The 14,930-nt window shown below is 42.8% G+C and overlaps 1 protein-coding gene across 1 annotated transcript in view; it reads right to left on the bottom strand.

Annotated features, from left to right (window-relative positions):
- SLC35F3 (solute carrier family 35 member F3) overlaps positions 1–11,064 on the bottom strand; it is a 410,117-nt gene extending 399,053 nt beyond the window's left edge. The window contains exons 1-2 of the mRNA XM_055234153.2: positions 10,868–11,064; positions 10,249–10,478 (exon numbers count right to left, since the gene is read on the bottom strand). Coding sequence (XP_055090128.1) covers positions 10,249–10,478; positions 10,868–10,920 — 283 coding nt within the window. The 5' untranslated portion in view covers positions 10,921–11,064. The remainder of the gene's footprint in view (positions 1–10,248; positions 10,479–10,867) is intronic.
- Positions 11,065–14,930: the final 3,866 nt, after the last annotated feature.

The raw sequence follows: 14,930 nt of genomic DNA, 5'->3' as shown, positions 1-14,930 counted from the left end.
AGATGTGACGGTGCAAGCCTATAGTCCCAGCTACTCAAGAGGATGAGGCAGGAGGACTGCTTGAGCCCAGGAGTTAGAGGCTGCAGTGAGTGATGATTTTGCCACTGCACTCCAGGCTGGGCAACAGAGCAAGGCCTTGCCTCTAAAAATAAAAATAAATAAATAAGTAAATGAAAGATTTTTACATTTAATAGTTAATAAAACAAAATGTCGACTTAAAGTAAAAGTGTTTGAATAAACCTTTGAAATTAGTTTTCTGGAATATGGCATTTAAAAGTCTTCAAACTATTTATCTGGCCAATTATTTAAAGAAAAGAAAGTATACAGGAAGGGACTTCAGTTCTTCCTTGGTACTCACACCAGTGTAATGCACTTTTGCCATGGAAAATGTTTATTAAACTCCCACACGTGCACAGCATGAACAGAATGCTGCACAAAACTCAACTGTCCCATAACTACTGATCTGGTTTGCCTGTGTCCCCACCCAGATCTCATCTTGAATTCCCACATGTTGTGGGAGGGACCTGGTGGGAGATAATTGAATCACGGAGGCAGGTCTTTCCCATGTTGTTCTCGTGGTAGTGAATAAGTCTCACGAGAATGGATGGTTTTAAAAAGAGGAGTTCCCCTGAACAAGCTCTCTCTCTCTTTGCCTGCAGCTATCCACGTAAGACGTGACTCACTCCTCCTTGCCTTCCACCATGATTGTGAGGCTTCCCCAGCCACGTGGAACTGTAAGTCCAATTAAACCGCTTTCTTTTGTAAATTGCCCAATCTCAGATATGTCTCTATTAGCAGCGTGAAACAGACTACTACACCTACCATCATCATTCTATTCCTTTTTTTTTCCTTTTAGAAAAAAGGGACTTCTTTTTTTAAACAAGAATTTGCTCTGTCACCCAGGCTGGAATGCAGTGGTGCGATCATACATACATCACTGCAGCCTTGAGATCCTGGACTCAAACAATCCTCCCACCTCAGCCTCCAGAGTAGCTGGGACTACAGGTGCACACCACCATTGCTGGCTAAGAACAGAACATCTTACTATACATTTATCAAAAATGAGCTGACTCAATTTCTGAAAAGAAAGTAAGGTAGCAAAATTGACATACACTAAGAAACATTTTTCTTCTGACCCTTTTGAATAAAACTTTGAGGATAGACCTGAATTTTTATAACAGTACATTGTTACAAGTAGATGGTGAAGAAGGATAAAAATAGTTTCCTGATAGATCTTGATCTGGTCAAGTATTGGAAGTCAAGTACGTAACAGATTGACAAGGAGAAAATCTGAATGTCACAGAAAACATTTGTCAAAACCAGAAAACTGTTCTGAGCAGTTGCATTGAACATCTCTGTCCGAGGAGTCCAAAACAGCCTCTAGCCTTTAACATTGCGAATCACCTGAGAAGAGCAATTTGTTTCCTCCAATCTCAAATGCTGTCATAAATTAAGCTGCATGAAAGAAAAATCTGTGCCCATGTCCTAGGCAATTGTTTCAGTGCTTGCCACCATCATCCACTAGAAGAATTTACCAGGTTCCTAACTGCACAAGTCCCTTTCTAGGCTGTGCAGTAAGATAATGAAACAAAACTGGTTCCCTGCTCTATTAATCAATGCACATTCACCACTGCTTTGAACAAAAAGACATCATGTACAAAAAAAAAAAGAAATATTGTTCATCCTCCTGCTGTGGGACAAGTAAGTACTTAATCCAGCTCAAGTGACTGGGTGTTCACATCTTTGTGAATCTCTCCAGTGACTGAGGCTTCCTCACCTTCTTTATGATCTTAGTAGTCAAAAAGTGATTTTGTATTTCCAGTTGAAACTTCATTGGTATGTCGATCCTTATTTTGTTATGCATGAGCTTGAATGGAAATGGCTCTGAAATCCTATCCAGAAAGGAGCCTGTAGTTGCACACAACAGAACCTGGTTTCTGCTCACTTAGCAGGAAGAAGGCTGTTGCTTTCCAACAGTGGTGTCTCAGGGGCTTGGAGGAGGAGCTGCAGCAAGACATTGATGTAGGAGGGAAACAGGCCCCAGCATGGATTCCTGGAAACCACCACTGCTCTCTCTGGGTTACTTGACACACCTGCTGTTGCCTTCTTTTATGTAGACTAGCTTTCTCTGCCCCTCTATCCATATGGGAGGCAGACTAGCCCCCTCCACTCAATAGACTACTCTGTCAGACTAGACCCCAACTTTCTGTTGTTAATCTCGAATTGGAGGAGAGAGGAACTGAGTGAGTTAGCATGGATCAGGAGTCTACCCTGGTCTAATCTACACTGCCCAGGAGGAAGATGATGTCAGTCTGGCTGCTAAGGGCCCAAACAGAGGATGTAGTGCAGGGCAGTTAAGGGGTCTTGAGCTGGGAAGCCATTCCAAAGTGCCTGCTCTGATGGTTCTCATGAAGACATGTCACGTTCTTCCCTAATTTCCTCCGCCCCTAATCCTTTAACCTTGCCTGTAGAACACATATTTGATTCCATCAATACATTTTCTTTATTTCCCTGGGCCCTGTTCATTTTTTCCACATCATTTTTAAAGTTATCAAAACTGGACAGAACACTCCAACATAAGACTGGATAATGTAAGTTCTAGGAGTGCGATTACTTGTCAGTGTTTTTAGCAGGGTTAAAGTGAAGACTGAAGAGAACCAGCAACGGGAGTCCCATTTCTTGACAGAGGAACGCAATCAGAAGTGTTTCTATGCAGGATAATTCTGGAAGACCCTACAGAAATGTAGATGCTTACTTAGGAGCCATTTGTGTATGTGCATGAGGAAACGGCCACTTAGGCCTTTAATAAGTACCTTTAACAAATGTTTATTGATTGAGATACTCTGTGCACTGTGGAAGAATCACCAGAGTTCTATGTGCCAAGACCACAGTGAGGGGTGGAGACACAATAACAAGCCCTGCTCCTAGAGAGCTTTCTATCTGCAAGAGCTTCAGCCACATTCTTAAACTAGTTATGACTATATAAAAGAAGTGACAACACTATAGGAGATGCAAGAGCGCCTCCTGTAATCAGTAAAGGCTCTTGGGAGGAGGTGACACTTAGGCTAGGACCTGGATGAGGAAGGTGACAGGCATCAGATGACTAGTACTGTAATGTACTGTAGTCTGTTTCTGCTCACAAGTCCAACTTCATACATGACACTCCTGCCCCATGATGTTCCAATCAAGCGGAATTACCGTCTAGCAATAGCTGACTACATTCCCGTGCATATGTTGTCCCTTCGCTTGGAATGCAAACCTCCCCTCTATTTTTGTTGTGAATGACTCCTCCAGCTGAAGAATGAACTCACTGATATGAGAAAGGGCTCTCCAGGCACTGCAAACTGATCTTTATCACACCATATAAGCACTTCAGATTTTACCTACTCCAGTAAGTAAGCTTTTAGGGCAAGGACTGTGTCTGCCATCACTAACCTCTGCATTCTGGCACAAAGTAAATGCTCAAAAGATTTGCTAAATGGATATAAAGGTGCATTAATAGATGCCAGCTGTACAGACATTGGAAGAGTCCTCCCTTTTCCATGGTTTTTCTTCCCATGGTTTCAGTTATCCTTGGTCAACTATGGTCTGAAAATATTAAAAGGAAAATTCCAGAAACAAACATCACAAGTTTTGAATTGTGTGACGAAATCTTGAACCTTCTCACTTCATCCCATCCAGGATGTGAATCATCCCTTTGTCCAGTGTATCCACGCTGTCTACACCACCTGCTCACTACTATATAAGAAAAAATAGTGTATATTGGGTTCAGTACTATCCACAGTATCCACTGGGGGGCCTGGAATGCATTCTCCCTCCGATAAAGTGGGACTAATGTATTTCATTTAATCTTCATGACAATCCTAGAAAGTAGTTCTATTATCTCCTTTGTTTTTGGAGATGGAGTCTCACTCTGTCGCCCAGCATGGAGTACAGTGGCACGATCTCGGCTCACTGCAACCTCTGCCTCCCAGATTCAAGCAATTCTCTGCCTCAGCCTTCCGAAAGCTGGGATTACAGGTGCCCACCACCACGCTGGTCTAATTTTTGTATTTTTAGTAGAGACGGGGTTTCATCATCTTGGCCAGGCTGGTCTTGAACTCCTGACCTCGTGATCCACCTGCCTTGGCCTCCCAAAGCGTTGGGATTACAGACTTGAGCCACCATGCACAGCGAAACTAGAGGCTCATAGCAGTGAACTTGTCATATAGCTGGGATGTGAATTGTATTTCCTCTGCTCCTCCAGACATTAAAAAAACTGAGTGGACACCCCCCAGGGCAGCAGGGCCAGAGCATCCCTAACAGCTTACAGTAAAATGCTTAACAAACATCAATGGTGCATTTGCATGCGGATTTATGTTTGAATGCAACTAACCTGAATGTTTCCAGCTGCTTAAGGAAAGGACCAAGCCTCAAAGCTGGAGAGTTTTAGACTAGACTCTTTTTAATGAGATCCAGGAGGGACTTCTGAAGAGCAAGGAGAACTCTCCTTGCCCATGTCTCCCTAAAGCCTGGAAGACTTCACTTCCCTGGAGGTGAGGCCATTTCCCCATCACCACCATATGCGTACTTCAGAGTTCACCTGCTCTAGTTGGAAAGCTTTTAGGGTGAGGACTGTGTCTCCCATCACTTATCTCTGTATTCTGGCACATAGTAAATGCTTTAAAAGTTTGCTAAATGAATAAATGAAAATACAGGCACATTAATAGGAGTGAAGGATTTCTAACCCCATGGCAGATGTGAAGGGTTTATAACCCCATGGCAATGATCTGAGTGAGCTGGGGTCACCTCGTTTCCTTAAAAGATAATAGTTCTGCATTTTCATTAAATCAAAACTCAGAAACTATTTACTAAATTGTTAGCATATTTAGGAATAATTCTCTGACCCAATAAAAAATGCTGTGCTCTAATGCTCAACTCACCACCCCCTCAAGCCCTCTAACTCTTTTCTTTTAAAATCTTTTCCATCTCATATTTCATATGCCAAGCTCCATTCTAGAATAAACTTTTACAACCAAATTATACATCTCTTACAAGTGGGTCATTTTTGAATTGCTGACCTGACCTTTACTATTTTAGGAGGATCAAACAGAAGTTGCTCACCATGAATTCAATGATACTATAAGGCACTGTTCCATTTAGCACTGGTATCTACACCAGCAACATATACTCACAGTTCAGTGTGAACGAACAGGGACACTAGGAAGATAGCCCTTCCCCTCACCTCATACAAACCCTTTACAACTTTTAAACCTGGAGAATCCTGAAACATGCAATTTCCTTGTCACCAGGTGTGTTATTCAGTGCCCTACATTTTTTCAGCTTGAACTAGAAAACCTCCACCCAGATAAGCTGGGATTTGTTCATTAACCTGCATGTTCCTGTCCCAGGTTCACGTTGCCAAAGGCGGGCTGGAGTGGGCTAGAGACAGTTGGTCTTTTAAGGCTGACCCTCTCTCCATTCTGCAAATCACTTAAAACTCAATCCATTCACATTCTGAAAAAAAGCATTTAAATCTCAACATACCAGAACCTGTAATGAATAATAGTTGATATTCAACATAGTGTATAAATCTACTCAAATGATAATTGCACTTCATGTTAAGCAATAAGCATGGCCTCCTTCAAAAAAGCTATTCCTAAAATGTTTTGGGGTCTTTTTTCCCAGAAAAGGATTTAAGAGTTCACTATTTGAAAACATCCTTTAGGGAAACCTTTTGGAAAGAGAAACATCGTGCCCACCCTTAGAATGTCTGTGTTCTAATGCAGGCTTGTGTTGACCTGTATTTCTAGAAGAAGGTACACCTGGACAGTGAGCTACCTCTTTCAGCACTTCTCTCTCTATTCTGACATACACTGAATGCTGAAACAAGGTTTTCTAAATGAATAAATGAAAATAAAGGAGTATTCGTAGATGTTCCTTCATCCTGCAGCAGAGCCTCCATCTGGAAACTCCGAGATATGTTCCTTCAATCATCCCTGTGTGGAAATGCCACCAGCTGCCCCACCCTATCAGATGCCTGGGGCTGGCTGTCTGCTATACAGATTTTTCCTGGTCTTTGATTCTCCTCTTCCCTTCTCTAGCCATCTCCTCCCTAATTGGTGTCCATCCCAGAGAAATGAGAAAGGGAAAGGAAGCAGAAGATATGCTAATCAGTCATTTCTCTTCTACTGGGGCAAAAGGTAGAAAAGAAAAGGAAGTTATTAAAAGAAACTGTTCAGAGTCTCCTGAATTCTAAAGCACTTCCTACAGGGTGTCAATGTATGATGATTGGTTGTGGAATCATGCCAGCTGTGGAAGGAACACTCTTTCAAATCTTCAGAAGACACTTGCACTGCCAGTGGTGATGATTACTCGATCTGGCCATCCTGAAAACCTAAAAAGTGGTCCAAGAAGAAAGGTGAAGGAAGGAGAGGGTCAGGAATTTGTAAGGTAGGCCTGCTTGTTTAGCATTACTGGGCAACAGAAGAGAGTTCTATTGCAGCACAAATTTGGGGGTTACCCTAAATGTGTGGGTCTCAATGAAAGGCTGCCCCCCATGGGATACTGTGGTTGCTACAACTTAGGGGGCAGGGTGGTAAGCTACTGACATCTAATAGGCAGAGGTCACAGATACTGCTAAACATCCTACAACGTACAGGACAGCTCCCTACAACAAATACTTATACAGCACAAAGGGTTAATAGTGCTGAGATCAAGAAACCCTGGGCTAAACCAAAGCTTATCACCAAGAATTCTGGTCCAGTCTATGGTTCAGGAAGCACTTGTGATGGAAGAACTAGGAAAGAGTAGAGCAATTCCACATAATAGGAAGTCAGCATAAAGAGGTAAATGATACAAATCACTACAGAGGCATATTCAAAGCTCCCTGTCCCAGAGGTCAGTATTTCAGGCAGCAGCCATCCATTCATTCAACAAATATTTACTGAGCCCCTCCTGTGGCCCAGGTGCTTTCTGGGCCCTGGATCCACTCACGGATGATAATTTGAAGAATTCCCAGGAATACTGCCAAGTGGTTTGGTTCAAAAACATGGAATGTGGAGCTTGGAGGACTTTTGCCACTGAGAAGAGGAACTGGGCCCTTCCTACTTACTTGTTTATAGTTTAATTCTCAGTTGAATGTTTCACAAAACCCATCCCTTTCAGACCTAAGAGCCTTTGGGATTTTTAAAAAAGAATCCTAGGCTGGGTGCGGTGGCTCACGCCTATAATCCCAGTACTTTGGGAGGCCAAGGCGGGCAGATCATGAGGTCAGGAGTTTGAGACCAGTCTGACCAACATGGTGAAGCCCCGTCTCTACTAAAAATACAAAAATTAGCCGGGCATGGTGGTGGGTGCCTGTAGTCCCAGCTACTCGGGAGGAAGCTGAGGTAGGAGAATCGCTTGAACTTGTGAGGCAAAGGTTGCAGTGAGCCGAGATTGCGCCATTGCACTCCAGCCTGGGTGACAGAATAAGACTCGGTCAAAAAAAAAAAAAAGAATCCTTTACAAAATTCTCTTGTCTAGAGCAAAACTTGGGAATCCAAATGATTGAGTTGAGAATACTGAGCAAAGGTAATTTCTGTACTGTTCACAATTACCTCATTTATCTTAACAACCCAAACAAAATCTAAAAATGAAGAGGATACAAATGAATATTGGGTCATTCAAATGGTTTCTTCTGCTACAAGGGCAAATGACTTACATCCAGAAACTTTCACTGGCAACTCCTTCAGTTAGGATATAGATAAATCACTTTGAAAGACTGAAAGGGACATAATAGCTAGGAGCTTCCATAACTCACTCTGGAGATCGTGAGAATTTTTTTTTTTTTTTTTTTGTAACCATCATCTCTCCCCATTTGTAGAGTACAATTACCAACCAACAAACAAAGAAACTAGGTGATACCTACAGGTAATAGATAAGCCTCTTTATTATTATCAATTGAGTAGAAATGGCAAACAGCAAAAGTTCTGCCTTAAAACCTCTTCTGGGCCGGGCGCGGTGGCTCACGCCTATAATCCCAGCACTTTGGGAGGCCAAGGAGGGTGGATAACCTGAGGTCAGGAGTTTGAGACCAGCCTGGCCAACATAGTGAAACCTCATCTCTACTAAAAATACAAAAATTAGCAGGATGTGGTGGCGCACGCCTGTAATCCCAGCTATGCAGGAGGCTGAGGCAGGAGAATCGCTTGAACTCAGGAGCTGGAGGTTGCAGTGAGCCAAGATCATGCCACTGCACTCTACACTCCAGCCTGGGTGACAGAGTGAGACTCCCTCTCAAAAAACAGACAAACAAACAAACAAACAAACAAACAAAAAAAAAGACAACCTCTTTTGCTACATTAATATATTAATAAAACATTACCTTCTCTAAATTTAAACATAACACCTAACTAATTCACCAAAATGTCAGTTGTCACCTAAAGCATTATAGTAACAAGGACATACCTTGGAATAAAGAAGAATCCTCACAGGAATAGAGAAAGTGGATTGAGCTGATTTTATTCATATTTCAATGATCACTGTAGCCTTGCCTGCTACTATTTACTCTTCCAGTGAGGCCTCAGAGAAAGGCATTGAAGAATACCTCCAGTGATGCAAGGGACTCCATTTCCACATGGCCCTTCTCTTGTCTTAATTACAAAATATGTTGTACCAAACAGTCATCACTGCTGTAAGCTCTCTGGCAAGCCCCCAAATCACAAACCATGGTGATAACTTCCACAAAGTACATATAGCCAGACACAAATAGATTTATAAACATAAAACCTTTTTATGACTTCAAGCACTAAAGAGATGACTTTATGAAGGCTGTCATTTATACCACTGTCTTTTGTTATTAAGGAAACAGAAAATGCAAATAAGAATAGAAAATTGCTATTGTCTAATAGAAATTTAGAAAGTAGAAATAAAAATTGAGCGTTCTATCCATGCCCATAAAAAATATGGTTTCCGATGGGGTTTTTGTTATCCCATGCCCAGGGTTTTTCAACCAAAAAGAGAATTTGGCCCCTTGTCTTCCTTTTGTAATCAGCTACAATTTTAGCAGCAGAGGCAAGAGATTGGAAGAGATACAGATAATTTTTTAAAGGCTTATACCCAATGAAACACAGTCTTTTAAAAGCAAGTTGCATGAAAACAAAACATTCAAATCCTGTTTCTTCCTGCAAATAATTGAAAACTAACCAGCTAACTGCTAGCATACCACTGACCTTTGCCTTGGACTCGAAGGTTTTAGGAATAATCTAAAGATAGACATTTTTTTTTGTGATGAATATGATTAAATTACAAACGCCCGTTTTCCCCTTAAAGACCAATAAAGAATGTTTCCATTTTAAGCAATAAAAGGTCGAAAAAAACTCAAAATCAACAAGCTATTAATCTAGTCTTTATTACAAATGAAAGAAGTCAAGGCCCATTTCTCATACTGACTGAGGTGGCAAATGGCAATCTCTTATGTCAATCTACAGTGATGAGACCACCTAATTATGGTTATATTTATAGATATCTGATTTCATCATAATCAACCTCTCTCTTGCAAAGTGAGAAAAAGAAATGTCCACCAAATTAGTCCTGGTGACATAAGATAATGTCTGTCTAATTGATCACAGCATCCTCAAAGCCATTAGCTAGGACCCACGGAAAGAAAAACATTTCAGTTTCTCCACCTGACACCAAACATTCATCTTGCGGGGACCAACACCACTATCTAGAATGACCCCTATAGAACCTCCTTACTGAAGACCGATAAAATCCAGGGGAGAAGGGTATGAATGGCATCTAAAATGAAGACCCCAAGAATTGTCCTCTATCATCAGGGCTAGGAGATGCAAGGAAGAGTTAAAATCCTGGCTACGTAAGTCAGCATCTCCAGCTGAGCCTGGTGAGACCTGACCGAGGGCCCTGTGAGACTTTCAGATCCGCGGGGAAGCTACACTGTCCGGGATACTTCTGAGTTTCTGATCTGTTTCCCACGGTCGGCCACATAGGAGTGTCCTCCATATTTGGCGGTGGAGTGATAAGGATACAGAGAGATCCCCTGTGTGGGAGAGGAAGGGGTGTAAGAGAACGCATCAGAAAGCCTCAGAGGTCCAGGAGAACTCCGTCTCCGGGCCTCTTCCTCGAAGTTGCAAACCTGGGTCTGTATCAGCAGGCAGGGCGGGAAGGGGTGGCTGGACGCCTCACTGCGTGCGCTCCCCGAGGCTGCTGTGACAATGGTAAGAAGACGGACCAGTGGAAGAGAAAAATGACGTGAGGGGGTCTTACTTTTGCAGCTCACTGCCCAGGGCTGGTAGCCATAGTAGCCAGTGATGCGCAGGATCCGCTCCTCGATGGACGTGAGCCCCACGGGCCCGCTGGTGAGATCCTCCACGGAGCGCGACCATTTCAGATCCTCCTTAATCGCCTCGTCCACCACCAAGTATTTGAGCTGCCGGAGCTGGGGGCTGATGTCGGACAGTCTCCGGGGGCTGACGTCCGGTGACCTCCTCATGCCACTGAGGTCGCAGGTGCCACGGGCAGGTGGGTGGGCAGGGGGGGCATGGACAGAGAGGAGGGGATTCGTGAGGAGCAGATCCCAGGGCGAGAGCAAGAGCGCGGCCGGGGCCCTCCGGGGGCGAGCGTCGCGGCAGAGCCCGCGCTGCTCCCTTCCCGCCGCCACTCACCCACTTCCCTGGACAGCTGTCCCCATTGCCCTATCCTGGGCGCCTCGGGGCAGTGCGGGTTGGGGCGAGTGGCGAGGGAAAGAATGACTGAAACTTCCCGAGCAGCTCCGCCGCGCGCGCCGCCCTTCCCCGAGCCCCAGTGTCCCAGCTGCAAAGGGCCACCCCGGCGCTCCGGCCTCCCGCCCGCCGGCTCGCTCACCCACGCCCGAGGCGCTACTCACACAGCGATGCTCTTGCCCCTGGGTGCGCCGCTGGGAAACTCTCGGATCCCCATAGGCAAAGACAGAGTGGGGCCGGCAGCTCCCAGACTTGAGGCGGAGGGGCCGCGGGCCGGAGCTCCCTGCAGCCGCTAGCCGGGGAAGACTGGAGTGCGCCGCCCACCGAGGGTCCGCGCCGCGCCGGCCGCGCCGGCCGCCCCGGGCCGCTTTGTGCGCGCCCGCGCAGTCTGTCCCCGAGCGCCTCCGCGGCGTGCAGCACGATGAAGGAGCGGCGGTTCAGCCCGGTGACTCCAGGCCGGCCCGCGCGCTCGCTGCAACGACCCGGCAGCCGAGGCAGCGCCGCGCCCCACGCCCGTCACCGTCGCCGCCGCCCTAGCACACCGCAGGCGCGAGTCTCGCCGAGACCGGGAGAGCCCTCCCAGCTGTGCGCTCTCGAGGCACCTGGTCGGGCGGGGAGGCGTCGGGTCGGGGCGCACAGGGGCCAGGCGGGGGCGCTGCTGCCCACCTCCCGCCTCCCGGGCGTGCGCTCCGCCCCGGAGCCCGCACCTCGCGCCCGCGCTCCGCCTGGAAGCCTTGGGGCACCGGACGCGCTCCTCCACCCTTCTCTTTTGACTCAAACCCTGCCGCTCCCAGTTCAGTACTTTCTCTCTCTCTCTCTCTCTCTCTCTCTCTCTATATATATATATATATATATGTCTGTCTCTCTTTTTCTCTAAATTAGCAAAACTACTTGGAAAGAAAGAAACCTGGTTCCATGCTCAGCATGCCAAGTGAATAAATGGCGTTTCATAGGCAACGCTGAGACACAAAATGTATTAATCTATTACGCTGTGGGGATCTGTCAGTCAGACCTGGTCCTCAGAGAGCTTACTTTCCTGCCGATGATACAATTCCGAAATCAGTTATCTCTTCATAGATTTCCATTTTAAAAGCTTCTCATCTTTTTCCTTACCACCCCACCGCCCCCGACGGCCGAAAGGCATTCTCTTCAGACTACCTAATCACCTTTCATAATATTATTTTTCATCGGGGCAAATATAGAAAAGATAGAAGTATGTGGAGAAGAAAATATCCATTATCCAGTCAAAAATGACGACTTTAAATTATAAACGTATTCTCTTCCAGGCTTTTTTCCAATGCAAAATACAGTTGTCACAAAAATCGGAATGAAATTGTACACACTACTTTATGTACTGCTTTTTTATATTAAAATCATACTGTGTAGCAGCAAACTATGAATAGAGGGGAACTTTCTCAACTTGAAAAAGAACATTTACAAAAGCGTACAGCTAACACCATGCTTAATGGTGAGAAACTAGAAGCTTTCCTGTTAAAATAAGGAACAGGGCAAGTATGTCTCTACTCAGCAATCCTTTCCAGCATCATACTGAAAGTCCCAGCTAATGAAATTAGACAACAGAAGGAAATTAAAAGTATACGTATTGTGAAGGAAAAGGTAAAAGAAAACTATCTTTGCAGCTGACGTGACTGTTGATGTAGAAAAATCTCAATGGACAAAAAAAAAAAAAAAAAGAAAAATTCCTCCTGTTACTAATAAACAATTATGGTAAGGTTGAAGGATACAAAATTATTGTACAAAAGTCAATTGCTTTTCTATATACTAGCAACGAACAATGGGAATTTGAAATTAAAACCACAATACTATTTATATTAGCACACCACTCAAATGAAATATTTAGGTACAAATCTAATAAATATGTACAATATCTATATGAGAAAAACTACAAAACTGTGATGAAAGAAATCAAAGAACTAAATAAATAGATATTTTATGTTCATGGATGGAAAAATTTAATATTGTTAAGATGTCAGTTCTTCCCAACTTCATCTATAGATTCAAAGTAATTCCGATCAGAATCCCAGGAGGTTATTTTGTGAATATCACAAACTGATTCTCAAGTTTATATGAAAAGGCAAAAGACCCATAATAGCCAACACAATATTAAAGCAGAAGAACAAAGTATGAGGACTAATATTGCCCAACTTCAAGACTTACTATAGTTACAATAATCAAGACAGTGTGGTATTGGTGAAAGAGCAGACAAATAGATTAATGGAACGGAATAGAGAGGCCAAGATAGACCCACACAGAGTCAAGTGATCTTTGACAAAGGAGCAAAAGAAATCTAACGGAGAAAAGATCATCTTTTCAACAAATGGTGCTAGAACAACTAGACGTCCACTCACCAAAAAAAAAAAAGAAAGAAAGAAAGAAAGAGAGAAAGATAAAAAAAAAAAAAAAAGAAAAGAAGCTGGATACATAGTTACAGACCTTACACCTTTCACCATAATTAACTCAAAATAGATCATAGACCTAAATATAAAATGCAAAACTATAAAACTCTTAGAAGATAAAAATGAGAAAACTTAGGTGACCTTGGGTTTGTAAATGACATTTTAGATACAACATCAAAGGCATGATCCATGAAAGTAAAAATTGGTATTGGACTTTGTTAAGATTAATAACTTCTGCTCTACAAAAGACACTGTTAAAACAATGGGAAGAAAAGCTACAGACCAATAGAAAGTATGTCAAATCATATACATGATTAGGAACTGTTACAAAAAATAAGAATAATTAGAACTCAACAATACGAAAATGATCCCAATTAAAAAATTGGCAAAACAGCTGAACAAACATATCAATAGAGATGATATACAGATGGTAGATCAGCACATGAAAAGATGCTCCACATTATACATCATTAGGGAATTACAAATTAAGACAAAAAAGATGTATTGCTATACACCTACTAGAATGAATAAAATCCCAAACACTGACAACATCAAATGCTGGCAGGATGTGGAACAACAAGGACTCTGTCATTCATTGCTGGTGGGAATGCAAAATAGTACAGCACTTTGGTAGACAGTTTGAGTTTCTTACAAAATTAATCATACAAATCTTACAAATTTAATTAAAAATCTTACAAAATTAATGCAACCCATTAGTCATGCTCCTTGATATTTACCTGGATGAGTTCAAAACTTAAGTCCCCACAAAAATCTGCACACAAATGTTTATAGGAACTTTTTTCATAATTGCCAAGATGTCCTTCAGTAGCTGAATGAACAAATACACTGTGGTACATCCATACAAAAGAATATTCCGTTCAGTGATAAAATGAGCTATCAAGCTGCAAAAAGACATGAAGGAAATTGAAAACATATTGCTAAGTGAAAGAAACCAGTCTGAGAGAGGCAAAACTATGGAGATAGTATAAAGATCATTGGTTCCCAATGGTTGGGGAGAGGATGGGAGGAACAGGCAGAACATGGAGGATTTTTTGGGCAGTGGACTGATTTTGTATAATACTGTAATGGTAGATATATATCATTATACATTTGTCAAAACTCAATGGATGCACAACCCTAAGAGTTAACCCTAATGTAAACTATAGACTTTGGGTGATAGTGATGTGTCAACGTTGGCTCATTATTTGTAACGAATGTACCACTGGTGCAGGATGTTGATGTGGGTGGAGAGAAGCTGTGGGTGTGTGACGGGGGAAGGTATTTAAAAACTTTCTGTACTTTCTCCTCAAATTTGCTGTGAACCTGAAATTGTTCTTAAAAAAAAGTCTATGTTTAAAATTTCATTATGCTGCTTTTCTATGTCACTATGTTCTTCTAAAATATTTTCCAGTTTTATTAAGGTTTAGTGACAAATAGAAATTATATACGCTTACAGTATAAAACATGATGTTTTGATATGTGGATACACTGTAAAATGATTAAATCAAACTAATTATCATATCTGACACACCAAATACTTAACATTTTTTAAGAGAACATGTAAGATTTACTCTGTGAGAAGTTTTCAAGTATACATACATTATTGTTAACTATACTCAGCATGCTGCATGTTAGAACTCTAGATCTTATTCACCCTGTCTAACCGAAACCTTGTACACTTTGACCAACATCTTCCCATTCCTCCCCACAGTCACAGCTTCTAGCAATCACCATTCTGCTGTCCGCTTCTATGAGTTCAACTTTTTAAAATGTTCCACTTGTAAGTGAGATCATGTGGCATTTGTCTTTC

The sequence above is a fragment of the Symphalangus syndactylus genome, chromosome 19 (assembly GCF_028878055.3).
Source record: "Symphalangus syndactylus isolate Jambi chromosome 19, NHGRI_mSymSyn1-v2.1_pri, whole genome shotgun sequence".
Classification (NCBI taxonomy): Eukaryota; Metazoa; Chordata; class Mammalia; order Primates; family Hylobatidae; genus Symphalangus; species Symphalangus syndactylus.
This window is presented reverse-complemented; position numbering and strand designations above follow the sequence as displayed.